The 20,155-nt window shown below is 44.2% G+C and overlaps 1 protein-coding gene across 1 annotated transcript in view; it reads right to left on the reverse strand.

The window, feature by feature from the left end:
- LOC147110665 (coiled-coil domain-containing protein 154-like) overlaps positions 1–20,155 on the reverse strand; it is a 158,297-nt gene that overhangs the window by 84,264 nt on the left and 53,878 nt on the right. The window contains exons 6-7 of the mRNA XM_086002249.1: positions 4,347–4,470; positions 787–888 (exon numbers count right to left, since the gene is read on the reverse strand). Coding sequence (XP_085858375.1) covers positions 787–888; positions 4,347–4,470 — 226 coding nt within the window. The remainder of the gene's footprint in view (positions 1–786; positions 889–4,346; positions 4,471–20,155) is intronic.

Here is a 20,155-nt window from a genome sequence, read left to right on the forward strand (position 1 = left end):
TTAATTTCCATAATTTAAATTCTCAAACTGCCATGGTGGGATTTCAACTCACATTCTCTGGATTATAAGTCCAGGACTCTGGATTGCTAGTCCAGTAACATAACCACTACACTACCGTAATTATGTTTGGCTCATAATATGCCATGGATACATTCTGGCCTCTGAGATCAAACAAGGTGTACATCATTAACACAGAGGATCATGTCAAACAGCAAAATACCAGTATTCTGACTTGACAGTGAATGCAATCAGTTATAAATCTTGTATGTGTGTGTTTTAAAAAGTGGCATCTCATGGTCCATCCTTTCTTAATTTAATTTGAAAATGAACAACTTCTTCAGCAAAATGGCTACTATATTAGTGGCATAATATTCAAAAACATGAGTATATATGCCCACTTATCTAGATGTAAATTATTTTGTTCTTTTAATTCCTCAGGTGCACAGTGTACCACTCATTCAGACCAGGAAGGGGCCAGATTTCAACTCTGGTCATTACTGAGCTAACCAACCTTAGCTGGGATGCAGGTGTGCATCATACATAGCTGACATCCCAGAGCTAGGAAGGAACAAAGAAAAACACGTCAGTGTACCAACTTCTGACTGCTAAGCAGCACCCCCTGTTGCAAGGATGTATTTGGACCCACTGAGGATGGACAATAAATGTGGCCTTGCTAGCATCACCCACATCCAGAGAACACATTTTTAAGAAAATTGAAGCAAAAAATACAAATGTTATAAAAATGTAAATAATTTCAATGTTTCATCAGTATTGTTGAATGCTCACCTTTTCAAGGTATAAAAATCTCTTTTCTACATCTTCGCGAAGTTGAGTTTCCTTCTGAAATAGTTTGTTGCCAAGATCATCGACAAGTTGATCTATTTTGCCCTGCAACAAAGTTCTAATCATCAACAAAGCAACCATAAAAAATGCACTGAATGAGAAAAGGTAGCTTGGCCAACCAAGCCTGCTCCTTCTACATACCATATAAAATTTACCAATCCCCAAAATATAATCTCCCGATGGGAAGTTCAGTTTAGGATTGACTTATAAGGGGAGACTGACAGAGAAAAACATTTTTTGTTGAAGAACTCTGGGGAAAGTGGGAAGAATGATGTAGGCTTTTAAACAGAGGGGTTGAGATGTAGATATGAATATAGAATGAGAGGACACGGATTTAAAATTAACCAGCTTCAACCAGTGATGAGAAAAAACTCCCGGATCCTCAAGTTCATCAAGTTCCAGCACTATAGCAACCATCACTTCTTAAAAATATCATGATCATTTCAGTCTACAACTATCCCTATAGCCTCCAATCCAAATAACAGATTAAACTTAATAATTTTCTCCCTTTATTTTATTTTCTCCAGTGAAAAGGCCGCTAAGAACATAAGAATTAGGAGCAGGAGTAGGCCATATGGCCCCTTGAGCCATTCAATAAGATCATGGCTGATCTTCGACCTCAACTCCACTTTCCTGCCTGATCCCCATTTCCCTTGATTTCCTTAGTGTCCAAAACGCTATCGATCTCAGCCTTGCATATACTCAACAACTCAGCATCCACAGCTCTCTGGGGTAGAGAATTCTTAAGATTCACAACCCTCTAAGTGAAGAAATTCCTCAGTCCTAAATGACCGACCCCTTATCCTGAGACTGTGACCCCCACTAGCTCTAGACTCTCCAGCTAGGGGAATGAAACCTCTCAGCACCTACCCTGTCAATCCCCCTCAGAATCTGATATGTTTCATTCTTCTAAACTCCAGAGAGTATAGGCCCATTCTACTCAATCTCTCCTCATAGGACAACCCTCTCATCCCAGGTATCAGTCTAGTGAACCATTGTTAGACCCCCTCTAAGGCAAGTATATCCTTCCTTAGGTACAGAGACCAAAACTGTGCACAGTTCTCCAAGTGTAGTCTTGTCATAGCCCTGTACAATTGCAGCAAGACTTCCTTACTCTTGTAATTGATAAGCACCTCTTGAGTCTTTATAACTTACAGCTCTAAATCTCAGTTATTCTCGTTGTTCTTCCCTAAACTCTCTCTATACAAATATCTGAAATTGCCTACCATTTTCTAAATATGGCCTTGTCAATGATGTATAAGGTTAGAATAACTTGTTTTGACTTATAATCAAAGGCTCTTAACAAGCATCCTGGCACTTAGAAAGAAGAAAAGGCAAATTACACCTTTCTGAATAATACTAACCCACATTTTTGTTTTCTCACCATAAAAATCAATCCCCTTTCTCCAGAACCAATTCCAGTTGTCCAATGCCTCCTCTGATATCCTATTCCCATAGGTCTGTTACCAATATGTGAAATACTTCTACCTGAATTCTGTTTCCTAATTTTTAACTCATAACCCCAATTTGAGCCATTTGTTACTTTGAATAATTAATCTCCTTTACAATTTTCAATTTTGAAAACCTTATTAGATTGCTTTGAAGTGTCCTTTTCTCCAATGAAAACAAACCCAGCTTCCTTGAGCTCTCTCCATATCTTGCACTCTTGAAACCCGATTTCATAAAGAAATCAGTCAAAGAAATCTTGCTTGACTTAAAATGTTATAACTTCTAACTAGCCTCCTGCATTTTAGGGTTCTAGATCTGGGTGAAAGCCTGCCCTAACAGCTTTATGTTTAGGAACCTGACTTGTCAGTCTGTGTTTCTTTCTGTATTTTATCTTCCGCATGCTCACAAACAGAAAGAAGGGCCTATGCAAGACAATCCCTGACCATGGGCTTCGCAAAAAAATAGGTTTGAGGTGCTTATCAATTACTGAGACAGTACTAGTGAATTACTTATTGTTTTCAATCTTTGGAGAATCAACATCAATGGCTAGCCCCATAGCATGTTAACCACCTTCCACCTCTACTTTTAAAAAAATACAAATTGCATGCATACACTTTGCTTTAAAAACCTAACATTTAAATGTAATTCTTTGCCAAATTCTTTGTGGGAAAAGTGGTCAAAAAAATCCCAAAATATGACAAGCTGCATACCAATTTGATGGTTTCAACTGTTCTACCGCAGCAATATCCAAATCCCTGCTTTGATTAGTATACTGGATAACTGTTACATTCCACCCATAGTCTCCATGTTGGTTCCTCGTTCCCCAAACTAATTATTTTACCTCTACCTGCTAAACTGCTAATGGCTCCATTTTCTAATTCTGTTGCACTGTTCATATAATTTGTTCTGTCTCCAACATTAGTGCCACCTGCAAACTTTAAGATCATGCTTTCAATAGTCTCATCCAAGTTACTGAAAAATAAATAGTAGAAGTCCCAAGAATAATCCCTGGAGCAATCCACTGATCTCGTGAAGGATCTGCTTAGTTCTTTACCCTCCATCTATTACACATATAGATCTAAAAATCATATGCAGTGTTTTAGTATGTTTACTGGTGTGATTTAATGTTTATGCTTTATCACAATAAGCCAACATGCTAAAATGAAATATCTAACAATGTGTGAAGTACAAAAAGTGTTTCCACAGCTCCCATAAAATAATATTGTCCATTAACACTAAATTGTTATATAGCAACCAAGACTGAATAGATACTTCATACTAACGTTTGAAGATTTAAAATATATATTTAAGCAGTCATTACTAATACACCTACTGAAATATGATTGCATTTCACTTTTTACCAATCAGTAATTATCCAGTTTATTACAAAAGTGCAGCTAATGACACAAAAACACCATTGATACTTGGTAGCGGAGTTATCCTAGCAATTAATAACCTGAACTTTGACATTATTCTTTGCATTTTGTAAAAAAAAAAGTGAATGTTACCTATATTTCTCCCTAGACTCCTTGGATCACACACTTACCATGGTAGAGAGGGCAGGCATACAGTTTTCTCTCTAAAGGTCCTCCAACGTTACTCAGAGGCAGCTGCCAGGAGGTGCTTGAAAGCAGTCAATGGATAATTTCCTGTTGTTTTTCGTTGCCTTATGAGGAATCACCTGGTCTCCATTCAGCAATTCCTCACAGTAACATTGCTACAGTCAGGCACAAACAGAGTTGGGGATGAAATCTGTACCGCCACATTCTTTCGCACAAGCCAGTTCTCCAAAGGGCTGCACTATCACATACAATATGATGTTATACATTGCTGTTTAAAATATACTGCACTAACACAGCAGCACATTTATAGAAATTGCATTAAAATTCCAGTAATTGGTATGTACTGTGGTTGTTATTCTAGATTCACTTTTAGGGAAATTGATTTATTTCACCACATTCACTGTTAAAATAAGCAAAATATTTAAAGGAAAGATAATCTGAAGAAATTACTGTAAATAATATGAAAACAGCTTTCAACACAGATCAAATTACCTGGATGTTAACCTGCTCACTTTCTGCTGAGTGGCTGCTCTCCACTTGTATTTGATGCAGTTTCTGTAGATCTTCCTCCCTCTTGTGGTCTTGCTGAGCTATTGCAGTAGTCAATTCACTAAGCCTTTAACATAAAGACACAGAGGCCCTGAGTTTCCTCCAAGGGTGCAATCGGCAAATTGCGCTCAAAATGCACCCACACTGCGCCAGTCTGGCCGAGGTGAAATTGCGCTCGAGTTTCTGTGCAAACTAATTAACGCCCAAGCGTAAAATCGCTCATCAATCAGCACAATCAACAAGTGTAATCGGGCATGACCAATTTATGACTGGAGCAGAGCCAATTAATGAACATAAGCCCAAGGTGTTGGGGTGTAGTACCTGTAGTATAATAGAAAAATTCCCCTTCACAGTCAGACTGGAGACTACAAGGTGTGTAGCATTCATCTCTGCCCTGCAAAATTTTACAGTAATTAATTTAAATTGCTCTCTACAGAATCTGAAGTATTTTTTACTTTTCCTTCCCAGTAGAGGAATAGCCAGAAAATGAGTCAAACTTCAAGCTTTTCTTAAAGATGTATGATTTCTGCAGCAGCAGTGCAGGCTCGAGCTGCAATGTAATGAACCATCCTCAAACAAGTGCAATGTAATGAACCGCCCTCAAACAAGCGCAATGTAATGAACCGCCCTCAAACAAGCGCAATGTAATGAACCGCCCTCAAACAAGCGCAATGTAATGAACCGCCTTCAAACAAGCGCAATGTAATGAACCGCCCTCAAACAAGCGCAATGTAATGAACCGCCTTCAAACAAGCGCAATGTAATGAACCGCCCTCAAACAAGCGCAATGTAATGAACCGCCTTCTAACAAACGCAATGTAATGAACCGCCCTCAAACAAGCGCAATGTAATGAACCGCCTTCTAACAAACGCAATGTAATGAACCGCCTTCAAACAAGCGCAATGTAATGAACCGCCCTCAAACAAACGCAATGTAATGAACCGCCTTCAAACAAGCGCAATGTAATGAACCGCCTTCTAACAAACGCAATGTAATGAACCGCCTTCAAACAAGCGCAATGTAATGAACCGCCCTCAAACAAGCGCAATGTAATGAACCGCCTTCTAACAAACGCAATGTAATGAACCGCCTTCAAACAAGCGCAATGTAATGAACCGCCTTCTAACAAACGCAATGTAATGAACCGCCTTCAAACAAGCGCAATGTAATGAACCGCCCTCAAACAAGCGCAATGTAATGAACCGCCTTCTAACAAACGCAATGTAATGAACCGCCTTCAAACAAGTGCAATGTAATGAACCGCCCTCAAACAAGCGCAATGTAATGAACCGCCTTCTAACAAACGCAATGTAATGAACCGCCTTCAAACAAGCGCAATGTAATGAACCGCCCTCAAACAAGCGCAATGTAATGAACCGCCTTCTAACAAACGCAATGTAATGAACCGCCTTCAAACAAGCGCAATGTAATGAACCGCCCTCAAACAAGCGCAATGTAATGAACCGCCTTCTAACAAACGCAATGTAATGAACCGCCCTCAAACAAGCGCAATGTAATGAACCGCCTTCTAACAAACGCAATGTAATGAACCGCCTTCAAACAAGTGCAATGTAATGAACCGCCTTCTAACAAACGCAATGTAATGAACCGCCTTCAAACAAGCGCAATGTAATGAACCGCCCTCAAACAAGCGCAATGTAATGAACCGCCTTCTAACAAACGCAATGTAATGAACCGCCTTCAAACAAGCGCAATGTAATGAACCGCCCTCAAACAAGCGCAATGTAATGAACCGCCTTCTAACAAACGCAATGTAATGAACCGCCCTCAAACAAGCGCAATGTAATGAACCGCCTTCTAACAAACGCAATGTAATGAACCGCCTTCAAACAAGCACAATGTAATGAACCGCCCTCAAACAAGCGCAATGTAATGAACCGCCTTCTAACAAACGCAATGTAATGAACCGCCCTCAAACAAACGCAATGTAATGAACCGCCCTCAAACAAACGCAATGTAATGAACCGCCCTCAAACAAACGCAATGTAATGAACCGCCCTCAAACAAACGCAATGTAATGAACCGCCCTCAAACAAGCACAATGTAATGAACCGCCCTCAAACAAGCGCAATGTAATGAACCGCCTTCTAACAAACGCAATGTAATGAACCGCCCTCAAACAAACGCAATGTAATGAACCGCCCTCAAACAAACGCAATGTAATGAACCGCCCTCAAACAAACGCAATGTAATGAACCGCCCTCAAACAAACGCAATGTAATGAACCGCCCTCAAACAAGCGCAATGTAATGAACCGCCCTCAAATAAGCACAATGTAATGAACCGCCCTAAAACAAATGCAATGTAATGAACCGCCCTCAAACAAGCGCAATGTAATGAACCGCCCTCAAATAAGCACAATGTAATGAACCGCCCTCAAACAAATGCAATGTAATGAACCGCCCTCAAACAAACGCAATGTAATGAACCGCCCTCAAACAAACGCAATGTAATGAACCGCCCTCAAACAAACGCAATGTAATGAACCGCCCTCAAACAAACGCAATGTAATGAACCGCCCTCAAACAAACGCAATGTAATGAACCGCCCTCAAACAAATGCAATGTAATGAACCGCCCTCAAACAAACGCAATGTAATGAACCGCCCTCAAACAAACGCAATGTAATGAACCGCCCTCAAACAAGCGCAATGTAATGAACCGCCCTCAAACAAGCACAATGTAATGAACCGCCTTCAAACAAGCGCAATGTAATGAACCGCCCTCAAATAAGCACAATGTAATGAACCGCCTTCAAACAAGCGCAATGTAATGAACCGCCCTCAAACAAGCGCAATGTAATGAACCGCCTTCTAACAAACGCAATGTAATGAACCGCCCTCAAACAAGCGCAATGTAATGAACCGCCTTCTAACAAGCACAATGTAATGAACCGCCCTCAAACAAGCACAATGTAATGAACCGCCTTCAAACAAGCGCAATGTAATGAACCGCCCTCAAATAAGCACAATGTAATGAACCGCCCTCAAACAAATGCAATGTAATGAACTGTCTTCAAACAAACGCAATAGGCAGAAGCTCATTTTTCAGTCGTGGCCAGTTTTGTGGGAGGGAATCGGTTCGGGTGAAGGGTACAATGGACGGACTTAAAAGATTGGGGATTTTTGAGCGTAATACAGCTATGGGCGTAACTCATTTACATCTAAAATTTTGCGGTCTTTTACGCTATTTGACTTAAGCGGTTATCCGAGTGGAAATCAGGCAGAAACTCAGGGCCAGAATGTTTTTAATACATCCTCTTATTCCTTAGGCTTCTCAGCAACATGCCAACAGTGACTATCAGGACAGGTGACCTGCTCCCAGCGTTCTGTCAATGCTGCTGCTTTGACTTGGCAAGGGGTGCAGAACAGTGACCTGAGTATAGCTGTCTTTCAGATAGTCTTTTTTTTTTTGTGAGGGAATGCTTAAGCTCTAATTGTTAGCTCTCAAAGCAACTGAACTAAGATCATGAATTTAGCAGAGTAGGGCTCAAGCCTATGCATCACCAGTTTTTGCACATGCTGTGGCAGTGTTGCCCAAAGACTTGTACTACGCTATCAACATTTAAGTGAAGGTGTGAATTCCTATATTTTCACTATTTTACCATGCCACCGGTTTGTGTTTACTGATCAGGCATGAAAAATATCTTATGAAATATTACTGTTGTTTATTTAAGGAAGTGTATTGCAGACTGATGCATCTGTATCAAATCTCTCTAATGAATAATTGATACTTTGACTTCTGTATGCATCGAACCACAATTGTCTTAGTTCTTTTACCTTTTCTGTGCATTTACATCCAGCGATAAAATATATTATATTAAATTAATACACATAATACCCCCACCCAAAACATCTTGTGGAACATCAGTGAAAAAAACTGGCAAACAAAAAGGTGAAACCAGTTGACTCTAATTCGTAAAGTATTTTGGCAAGCTGTGACCTAGTGACACTAGAGGTTGGCACCTCTATAATCAGCGACTCTCGGGAGACTATCTAGAGCATGTCACGCTTCATTCAAAATGTCTTGGGCTCAGATATTAATGTAGAGGCAGGTTCTGGGGGGGTGGTGGGGGGCGAGTTGGTGGTGGAGAGTGTGGGGAGATTGCATGTGCAAAAGCCATAAGTAAAGTCAGTGGGTTGGATTCTCGGATTTCAACTTTATTGAATGGTTATATCTTTCCTTCCAGGTTTTTCATCTCCACGCTGCGTACCAGGCATGATGCGCACCCACATGATGCAATCTGAAATCCACTACTTAAAAGGGCCAATGCAGAAATGTAATTTGGAGTAGCCAGCAGGTGTTTAGGATGGAAGGATGGATTCACAAACAGCAAGGGCAGCACCCAGATACAATGATATTTCCCTCGAATTATTGATGGGTGCAGTCAGGAGCAGGGGAGACATACATTTCTCCATCAATGGGAGAAAGAAACCTGCTGCTGTCACCAAGAACGCCTGGTTGGAGGTGGCTGAGGTGGTGAGCAGCAGGAGCATTGTGCCCCGGCCTTGAATACAGTGTAGGAAGTGGTTTATTAATCTCACCAGGTCAGGAAAAGTGAGTACATTTGCTGATTCATTTACATCCTGTGATGCAACCCCCTTCCCCCCACCCCTCATTCTATCTTGCCAAGCATACATACACCCACTTAAGTTTCAGCACCACCCATCCTTCACTTTCTAAACACTTCCTCACCTCCCCATGTAACCATTCATCCCTGCCACTCACCCCAATTCTTAAGCAATATAATGCATCTGCCAGATAGTTACCCTCACTGAATGCACTACATCCATCGGTTGACTATGTGGCCTACATACACTCCAGGTCTATTCTTTCGGCCCTTGTAGGAGAAGAGAGCGGGAGAGGACTGCAGGTGGCTCAGAACAAATTGTGCAGCTAACAGATGCAGTGGAGGATGCCATGGAGATAAGTGGCAGATCTGAATCCCTCTCAATGGAGGTGGAGAGACTGGGAACTCGCAGACGACTGGTGACAGAATTAAAAATATCTGACACACATGCTGACTTTATTGCATCAATGACTAAACTATGAGAAGACTGAGTATGGTCATTATCAAGATTATTACTTTGCTACGACTAATTCATAAGAACATAAGAAATAGGAGCAGGAGTAGGCCATATGGCCCCTCGAGCCTGCTCCGCCATTCAATAAGATCATGGCTGATCATCGACCTCAACCCCACTTTTCCGCCCGATCTCCATATCCCTTGATTCTCCTAGAGTCCAAAAATCTATCTCAGCCTTGAATATTCTCAAAGGCTCAGCATCCACAGCCCTCAGTGGCAGAGAATTCCAAAGATTCACAACCCTGAGTGAAGAAATTCCTCCTCATCTCGCTCTTAAATGGCCGACCCCTTATCCTGAGACTATGCCCCCTAGTTCTAGACACTCCAGCCAGGGGAAACAACCTCTCAGCATCTACCCTGTCAATCCCCTTCAGGATCTTGTATGTTTCAATGAGATCACCTCTCATTCGTCTAAACTCCAGAGAGTATAGGCCCATTCTACAGAATCTCTCATCATAGGACAACCCTCTCATCCCAGGAATCAATCTAGTGAACCTTTGTTGCACCGCCTTCAAGGAAAGTATATCCTTCCTTAGATAAGGAGACCAAAACTGTGCACAGTACTCCAGGTGTGTCTCACCAAGGCCCTGTACAATTGTAGCAAGACTTCCTTACTCTTATACTACAACCAATAAAGGCCAACATGCCATTTGCCTTCCTTATTGCTTGCTGTACCTGCATGCTAGCTGTCGTGTTTCTTGCACAAGGACACCCAAATCTCTCTGAACACCAACATTTAAAAGTTTTTCACCATTTAAAAATTATTCTGTTTTTCTATTGACCTCCAACCACCACAACCATCTTCCTTTGTGCTAGGTATGACTCCAGCCAGTGGAGAGTTCTCCCCCCCACTTTCTCCCCCACCCCCTTCCTCCCCTCCCCCTTCTGCTCCCCCCTCTTCTCCCCTCACCCCCTCCCAGCTCCCCCCTCCCTACTTCGCCCCGCCCCGCCCCTCCCCCCCCCCTCATTCATGGACCCTCCTCCTCCCATTAGCTGTTTAATGGTTCACGACTGGATGCGGCAGGACTGCTGAGCTTTGATCTGATCTGTTGATTGTGGGATCACTTAGCTCTGTCTATAGCATGCTGCTTCCACTTTTTAGCATGCATGTACTCCTGTGTTGCAGCTTCCAGAGGATGGCACTGCATTTTTAGGCACGTCTGGTGCTGCTCCTGGTATGCTCTTCTACACTCCTTATTGAACCAGGTTTGGTCCCCTGGCTTGATGGTAATGGTAGAGTGAGGGATATGCCGGTCCATAAGGTTACAGATTGTGGTGGAATACAATTCTGCTGCTGCTGATGGCCCACAGCGCCTCATGGATGCCCAGTTTTGAGCTGATAGATCTGTTCTGAATCTATCCCATTTAGCATGGTGGTAGTGCCACACAACACGATGGCGGGTGTTCTCAGTGTGAATATTTCTTGCAATGCTAGCCACTGCTTATCTACCGCCATACCTATTCATCTATTTTTCCAATCTACCTTAGTCAACTCTCCCCTCAGACCTATGTAATTGGCTTTATTTAAGTGTAAGACTCTAGTTTCAGACTGAGGCAAGTCATTCTCAAACTTAATGTGGAATTCATTTTTTTTTTGCCTTCCAGGGCCTTCATATGTTCAGCAAGAGTTACTGGAGATGCACGAGAATGATTCCTCAGAGGCCTTCATTCCTTTTGAGGGTGCACTGTCACAGGACATACAGCTATGCACCTGCACAAATATTCACACTTCGGTGGGCCCAGTTGGGTTTTTCACCTGGCGATTCACAATTCACAAGTGAGCACGAGCAGACACTAGTGGTAGGGACAACTGTGGAGAGTTAGCATGGAGGCAATCCTCTCCAAGCTATGCTCAGCTGGACACAGATACTGAACCCCAGGCCCCGGGGCCATCATTGAGAAGGAGAATGATAGAGGTACATCAGCAAATTTGTGAGGTATTGACAGATGAGCCACGTGCAGTCTCCACAATAGCGGAGAGGATGGAGGAGTCCAACTTGAACAGTGAATTGGTGGCACAGGTAATTGCGAGATTGTCTGCCATGGAGAGAGTGTCCGCCTCCCTGGAGCTTCACGCCAGGAGTCCATGACCACATGCCAACATGTCTGCCGCGTTAAACAAGATGACAGATACCTTACAATGGCTTTACAATGCGTCACTGATCTTCACCAAGCTGGTCTGCAGCAGAGTAGTGGGAGTGATGTAGCGCAGGCTCAGGAGAGGGATGATGGCGAAAGGAGACATGGAAGCGGGAACACCACTCAAAGCGCGCCCACTTCTCACCCGTTGCCCCCTCAACCAACCCCCGCAGCCATAACCCAACATACTACCTATGACACACGTGGTGTTCATGAGGCTCTCACTGCAGCACTTCTGCCATGGATCTGGATTGACTTCCTTGTTTAATGTAGTGTCAAAGAAATCCATGGCACCTCCCTCCCATCCTGCTGGTGTCCATTTGAAAGGCCCCAAATTTCTCAAAAACCTCTATGCTGACAAGAACTCTCTGCTAAACGTTTACCAGAGGGAACTGACAAAACAGCTGTAAGCACTGGACCTTTATTCAGATTGGGCAATCTGAATTTTAAAGACCCATGAAGTGCACCTCAATCTCGCCTCCTTTTCACTGGCGAGTTTTCTGAGCCCCGGGAAACCCGGGCTGGAGATGTTAAATTCAAGAGAATGTTGAACTCAATTGAGAATCCCCTCATTTTCATGTAATTATGCTGTTAATGATGCGTTAAATGCCCACCTTGAAGATGTTCTGCTCTTCTCTCCGACGGAATTTCAGTTTGTCTCTTTTACCTTGTTCACCTTCATTGCTTTGTTTCCCTTCTTATGTTTGATCAGTATCTACGAAAACTCGCTTTCACAGCCACATCTCTTTCCTCAGCAACTGTCCCCTGTTCCGACTTATTCAACATGGATTCCAACTTAAATTCCATCCTTCATGTTTCGGATCCATCCATTAGATATCTCCATGATATTCATCATTCCTCGAACCACTGCTCTTGCCGCTTCCTGAGATTGCCATGTGCCGCCACATGCAGGCTCTCGACCTCTCTCTTCAGCAGCACCGACTCACTATCTCAGAGCTGTCCTCGTCTACAGTTCCATTTCATCCTGTGCCGCATAAGCCACTTTAACAAAAAACCTTTTTTATTCCTTTCAGCAGTCAAGGACCGCAAGCCTCAACAAATTTTAGATACCAATGCCCCTCCGGATCCTTCCACGCAGAGTCAGTATGGTTTTATGAAAGGGAAATCATGTTTGACAAATTTGCTGGAGTTCTTTGAGGACGTAACGAGCAAGATGGATAAAGGGGAACCAGTAGATATAGCATATTTGGATTTCCAGAAGGCATTCGATAAGGTGCCACATAAAAGGTTACTGCACAAGATAAGAGCTCACGGGGTTGGGGGTAATAGATTAGCATAACTAGAGGATTGGCTAGCTAACAGAAAACGGAGAGCCAGGATAAATGGGTAATTTTCCGGTTGGCAAACTGTAACTAGTGGGGTGCCACAGAGATCAGTGCTGGGGCCTCAACTATTTACAATCTATATTAATGACTTGGATGAAGGGACCGAGTATAATGTAGCCAAATTTGCTGATAATACAAAGATAGGTGGGAAAGCAAGCTGTGAAAGGGCACAAAGAATCTACAGATAGGCAAAAATTTGGCAGATGGAGTATAATGTGGGAAAATGTGAGGTTATCCACTTTGGTAGGAAAACTAAAAAAGCAAATTATTATTTAAATGGGGAGAAATTTCAAAATGCTACAGTACAGAGGGATCTGGGGGTCCTTGTACATGAAACACAAAAAGTTAGCATGCAGGTACAGCAAGTAATTAGGAAAGCAAATGGAATGTTGGCCTTTATTGCAAGGGAGGTGGAGTATAAAAGTAGGGAAGTCCTGCTACAACAGTACAGGGTATTGGTGAGACCACACCTGGAGTACTGCGTACACTTTTGGTCTCCTTATTTGAGGAGGGATATACTTGCATTAGAGGCAGTTCAGAGAAGGTTCACTAGGTTGATTCCTGAGATGAAGGGGTTGTCTTATGAAGAAAGGTTGAGCAGGTTGGGCCTATACTCATTGGAGTTTAGAAGAATGAGGGGAGATCTTATTGAAACATATAAGATGCTGAGGGGGCTTGACAAGGTAGATGCAGAGAGGATGTTTCCCCTTGTGGGGGAATCTAGAACTAGGGGACATAGGGGGAGAAATTCGGTTGTTAGCGCCACCGATTAACGCCTAAAGAGACCGAGAAGTGGGGCGCTAGCCAATTTCCGGGCGGGCGCAAGGCGCCTAGCCCCATATTGAGCATGCATTTAGTGCCAGCGCTAAATCTTAGCGCCCGCTCATGGGCACAGGCTGATTATGACGTCATTTGAGTGTGCAATGCCTTTTGGGCGCCCCGGACCTGAAATTCAGTGGCGCCCCCCTCCGTAGCACCTGGCGCTAATAGTGACAACTTACCTGGACCTTACCAAGTCGCTCTCGGGCTGGAGGAGCGTTATTTAAAGGGGACTGGTGTGGTTTAAATGCGGCAGCCATTTTTGGAGCACAACTTCCTCGAGAGCTACAAAGAGTTGCTGAGCTGCACACTGAGCCATTTGACCACTGAGCCTGCGCAGGCAGACGATCTTCAGCCTTCTGACCATCACCTTGCTGTTGGTGAGCCTTGACAATGGGGAACCTTCCTGTGGGCACTTATTATGGGGGCTGCATTGGAGGGGAACGTCCTGCTGCTGAATCATCTGGAAAGGGCACTGAGACGCTGGGAAAGGGGGGCGGGCATGGCCAGACGGAGGAGGGCCAACAGACGTCGCCACAGCAGACCTTATGCTGGCAGGGTTTTCCGACAGCAGTTTTCCTACATGAACATGCCGGAGGAGCAGTGTGTCAGAAGGCTGCGATTTAGAAAGGAGGTGGTGACTGAGCTGTGCCAGCTGCTTCAGCCAGATCTGCAGCCTCAGATAAGGTGCAGGACATCTCTGTCGGTGGCTGAGAAGATGCCTGCTGGCCTGAACTTCTACGCGAGCGGCTCTTCTCAGGCTGCGCGTCAGAGGCTGATCAGAAGTAGCTTCTAGGCCCCTCTCACGGAATGCTTGCTGCCATTCCAAGAACAGGAATGGAACCGGTCTGATACCCCCAAGCCTGTGAAGGGCAAGATGCATGTAAATAGAAGGCATGGCCATTGTAAATGAAGAAAGTGTTTCATTACACAAAATGTGGTTCCTTCAAACATGAGAAAGCTATGGCAACAGAAAGCAAAACTAATACACTGACACATAACTGCCTCTCACACCCGGGAGACGGTCCAAAACATAAATCACATTCCGACCATCTTCCTTGGCCTTGATTCCACTGCGCCAACCAAAGCATCCAATGCCCCATCAGTGAGGCATTCCGCCCTCTGCCTCACCCTTTCCATGTCTTGCTAGGCTGGTGCGCCACAGGTAGGCTCCCACCGCGTTGAAGGCCTACAAGGCAGTGAGTGTGTCTGGTGATGCCAATTGGCCTGTCCCTTTAAGAGCTGGCCAGCGCCAGTGTGTCTCAGGGAAAGTGATTATTGACAGCACCCTTGCTGCGCCCCGCCGCCACGAAATTGGGTTGCACCGCCGGGTTAGCGCCTCAAAAGTAGCGTGCAGCGCCTGATTTAGCGCCACAGTCACCTTTAGGGGCGCTGCAACCCAATATTGCGCTAGGTGGCGCTAAATTGCACCTGGCGCTAAATTTTGCGCATCGCCAGGACTAGCGCCCCAAATGCGGCTATACCGAATTTCTAGGCCATAGTTTCAGAATAAGGGGTCGCCCATTTAAAACGGAGATGAGGAGGAATTTCTTCTCTCAGAGGGTCGTGAATCTGTGGAATTCTCTACCCCAGAGAGCTGTGGAGGCTAGGTCATTGACTATATTTAAGGTGGAGATAGACAGGCTTTTGAATGATAAGAGAGTCAAGGGTTATGGGGAGCGGGCATGGAAGTGGGGTTGAGACCAAGATCAGATCAGCCATGATCTTATTGAATGGCGGAGCAGGTTCAAGGGGCCAAATGGCCTACTCCTGCTCCTATTTCTTATGTTGTTATGTTCTTCTTCCCCTTCACTTTCCTCAGACCCCATCCTTCCTTCCAATCTCACCCTTTGCCGTGATTTCAGTATCCCCTCTGACCTTCCCCTCTCTGACCTCAGCTTTGTCCCTTTACACCCCCACCTCAATGAATTTCGAGCTTGGCATGATGCTGAGCTCTTCTTCCATCGCCTCCATGTCCACTTCTTTGGCCAGGAACCTTCCCCACAATCCCATCTTCAGAATTCCCTTTCCACTTGGATCCCTCCCTCTGGCCTGTTCCCTCTCTAGATCTCTTCATTGGGAACTGCCAGCGTGACATCGGCCATCACAATTTCTCTACTCCCCTCACTCATTCTAACCTATCTCCCTCTGAACTCGCAGCATTCTGTTCTCTCAGGTCCAATCCTGACATTGTCATTAAACCTGTTGACAAAGGTGGCGCTGTTGTTGTTTGGTGAACGGATCTCTACCTTGCGGAGGCTGAATGCCAACTCTCCGACACCTCCTCCTAACTTCCCCTGGATCATGAACCCAACCACCAAACATCAAGCCATCGTTTCCCAGACAATCACGAGAGCGGCTGGAGAGCGCCAAACCTCGGGAGATTTCAAAGGTGACGAGAGCGGCTGGAGAGCACCAAACCTCGGAGATTTCAAAGGTGAGCGAGAGCGGCTGGAGAGCGCCAAACCTCGGGAGATTTCAAAGGTGAGCTGAGGCTACAACGGACCAGTGAGTGTAAAGAAGTAAAAAGTAATCGAAGTGTGACATCACCAGAAAGCATGTAAATGATTGGTTGGTGAGTATTTCTTGCTTTTTTCCAAACTTAATTTTTGTGGTTTATAGTTTCTAAGGTCTCTGCTGTGTAGCGGGGAGTGCTAGTAAACAAGGGCCCTTGAGTATATCATTTAATTGTTATGTAATTGGTGGTATTGATTTGATTTAATTTGAATTAATTAAAGGGTAAGTCATGGCAGCACAGCTCTGCCCCATGTCATGCACTACGTGGAAAATCAGGGACACTTCCTATGTCCCTGACAACCATGTGTGTGGGAAGTGTATCCAGCTGCAGCTACTGGCAGACCGCATTGCGGTGCTGGAGCTGCGAATGGATACATACTGGAGCATTTGCGATGCCGAGGACATTGTGGATAGCACATTTAGGGAGTTGGTCACACCGCAGGTAAAGGCTGCACAGGCAGGAAGGGAATGGGTGACCGCCAGGCAGAGTAGTAGGCGCAGGCAGGTAGTGCAGGGGTCCCCTGTGGCCATCCCCCTCTCAAACAGATATACCACTTTGGATATTGTTGGGGGAGATGGCTTATCGGGGGAAGGCAGCAGTAGCCAACTTGGGTGGTTCTGCTGCACAGGACGGGAGGAAAAAGAGCAGGAGAGCTATAGTGATAGGGGATTCTATTGTAAGGGGAATACATAGACGTTTCTGCGGCCACAAACGAGACTCCAGGATGGTATGTTGCCTCCCTGGTGCAAGGGTCAAGGATGTCTCAGAGCGGCTGCAGGGTATTCTGGAGGGGGAGGGTGAACAGCCAGCTGTCGTGGTGCACATAGATACCAATGATATAGGTCTTAAAAGCTGAATACAGGGAGTTAGCAGGTAAATTAAAAAATAGGACCACAAAGGTAGTAATCTCAGGATTGCTACCACTGCCACGTGCTAGTCAGAGTAGAAATAGGATATTTCAGATGAATACGTGGCTAGAGGAATGGTGCAAGGGGGAGGGATTCAAATTCCTGGGACATTGGAACCGGTTCTGGGGGAGGTGGGACCAGTACAAACTGGACGGTTTAACACCTGGGCAGGACCGGGACCGATGTCCTCGGGGGAGTGTTTGCTAGTGCTGTTGGGGAGGGTTTAAACTAAAAGGGGGTTGGGAACCTGTGCAGGGAGACAGAGGAAAGGGAAGCAAGGGTAGAAGCAAAAGACAGGAAGGAGAAAAGCAAAAGTGAAAGGCAGAGAAATCAAGGGTGTAAATCAAACAGGGCCACAGTAAATAATAATTCTAAAAGGACTAAGAGTGTTAAAAAAACAAGCCTGAAGGCTTTGTGTCTTAATGTGAGGAGCATTCATAATAAGGTGGATGAATTAGCTGTGCAAATAGATGTAAATGGATATGATATAATTGGGATTACGGAAACATGGCTCCAGGGTGACCAAGGCTGGGAATTCAACATCCAGGGGTATTCAATATTCAGAAAGGACAGGCGAAAAGGAGGTGGGGTAGCATTGCTGGTTAAAGAGGAGATTAACACAATAGTAAGGAAGGATATTAGCTCTGATGATGTGGAATCTGTATGGGTAGAGCTGAGAAATACCAAGGGGCAGGAATATGTTAGTGGGAGTTGTATACAGACCCCCAAACAGTAATGCTGAGGTTGGGGAAAGCATTATATGGGAAATTAGAGATGCGTGCAATAAGGGCACAGCAGTTATCATGGGTGACTTTAATCTACATATAAATTGGGCTAACCAAATTAGTAACAATACTGTGGAGGAGGAATTCCCAGAGTGCATATGGGATGGTTCCTGGACCAATATGTCGAGGAACCAACTAGAGATCAGGCCATCTTAGACTGGGTATTATGTAATGAGAAAGGATTGATTAGCAATCTTCTTGTGTGAGACCCCTTGGGCAGGAGCGATCATATGTTAGAATTCTTCATTAAGATGGAGAGTGAAGTAGTTGACTCAGAGACTAGGGCCCTGAATTTAAATAAAGGAAACTACAATGGTATGAGGCACGAGTTGGTTAGGATGGATTGGGGAATGTTACTTAAAGGGTTGACGGTGGACAGGCAATGGCAAACATTTAAAGATCGCATGGATGAACTACAGAATTTGTTCATACCTGTCTGGCATAAAAATAAAACAAAAAGGTGGTGCAGCTGTGGCTAACAAGGGAAATTAGGGACAGCATAAGATCCAAGGAGAGGACATATAAATTGGCCAGAAAAAGCAGCAAACCTGAGGATTGGGAGCAGTTTAGGATTCAGCAAAGGAGGACAAAAGGATTAATTAAGAGGGGGAAAATAGATTGAGAGTAAGCTTGTAGGGAACATAAAAACTGACTGTAAAAGCTTCTATAAATATGTGAAGAGAAAAAGATTGGTGAAGTCAAGCGTAGGTCCCTTGCAGTCAGAATCAGGGGAATTTATAATGGAGAACAAAGAAATGGCTGACCAATTAAATACATACTTTGGTTCTGTCTTCACAAAGGAGGACACAAATAACCTCCCAGAGATGTCGGGGAACATAGGGTCTAATGAGAGGGAGGAACTGAATGAAATCAGTATTTGTAGGGAAATGGTGTTAGGGAAATTGACGGGATTGAAGGCCGATAAATCCCCAGGGCCTGATAATCTACCTCCTAGGATACTTAAGGAAGTGGCCCTAGAAATAGTAGATGCATTGCTGGTCACCTTCCAAAATTCTATAGACTCTGGCACAGTTCCCATGGATTGGAGGGTAGCTAATGTAACCCCACTATTTAAAAAAGGTGGTAGAGAGAAAACGGGGAATTATAGCCTGACATCGGTAGTGGGGAAAATGCTAGAGCCCATTACAGTATAAAAGATGTAATAGCAGAGCACTTGGAAAACAGTGACAGGATCGGACAAAGTCAAAATGGATTTACAAAAGGTAAATCGTGCTTGACTAATCTACTGGAATTTTTTGAGGATGTAACTGGTAGAATAGATAAGGGAGAACCAGTGGATGTGGTGTATTTGGACTTTCAGAAGGCTTTCGATAAGGTCCCGCATAAGAGATTAGCGTGTAAAGTTAAGGCACATGGGATTGGGGGTAAGGTACTGACTTGGATAGAGAACTGGTTGGCAGACAGGAAGCAAAGAGTTGGAATAAACGGGTCTTTTTCCGAGTGGCAGGCAGTGACTAGTGGGGTACCGCAGGGATCGGTGCTAGGACCCCAGCTATTCACAATATATATTAATGATCTAGACGAGGGAACTAGATGTAATATCTCCAAGTTTGCAGACGACACAAAGCTGGGTGGGCGTGTGTGCTGTGAGGAGGATGCCGAGAAACTTCAGTATGATTTGGACAGGTTGGGTGATTATACTGCATCTGCCATGCATCTGCCCAATGTGGATAAATGCGAGGTTATCCACTTTGGTGACAAAAACAGGAAGGCAGATTATTGGCCCAGAAATTAGTGTCCCAACGCGCGAGTCAGCACCGTGTACTCATGCGTGGGACCGATGGAATTGCCGGTTTTCTGCATGCACTGCGCATGCGCGGGAAACCGGCATTTCCGATCCTCTGAACCAAGGGGTTCAGAGGTCGAACGCGTGCGCGCAGGAGTCTGCGCGTGCACGTTGAACTTCCTTTTTTTTTCCAGGTTTGCCCGTGCGTGAAGGCCTCCACTTTTTACACTTTTAAAAAGCAGATGTAAGGACTTAATTTTAAAAGGTAAGTGGTCTATTAATTAAAATTAGAAATTTTTTCCCACAGGTTTATTATTTTTATTAAAGACTTTACAGTAAGGTAAGTGTATTTTTAACCCTGATTTTTTATAAAATTATTTTTT

The sequence above is a fragment of the Somniosus microcephalus genome, chromosome 11, assembly GCF_052327205.1.
Source record: "Somniosus microcephalus isolate GS21.2 chromosome 11, FLI_Smic_1.0, whole genome shotgun sequence".
In the NCBI taxonomy this organism is placed as follows: Eukaryota; Metazoa; Chordata; class Chondrichthyes; order Squaliformes; family Somniosidae; genus Somniosus; species Somniosus microcephalus.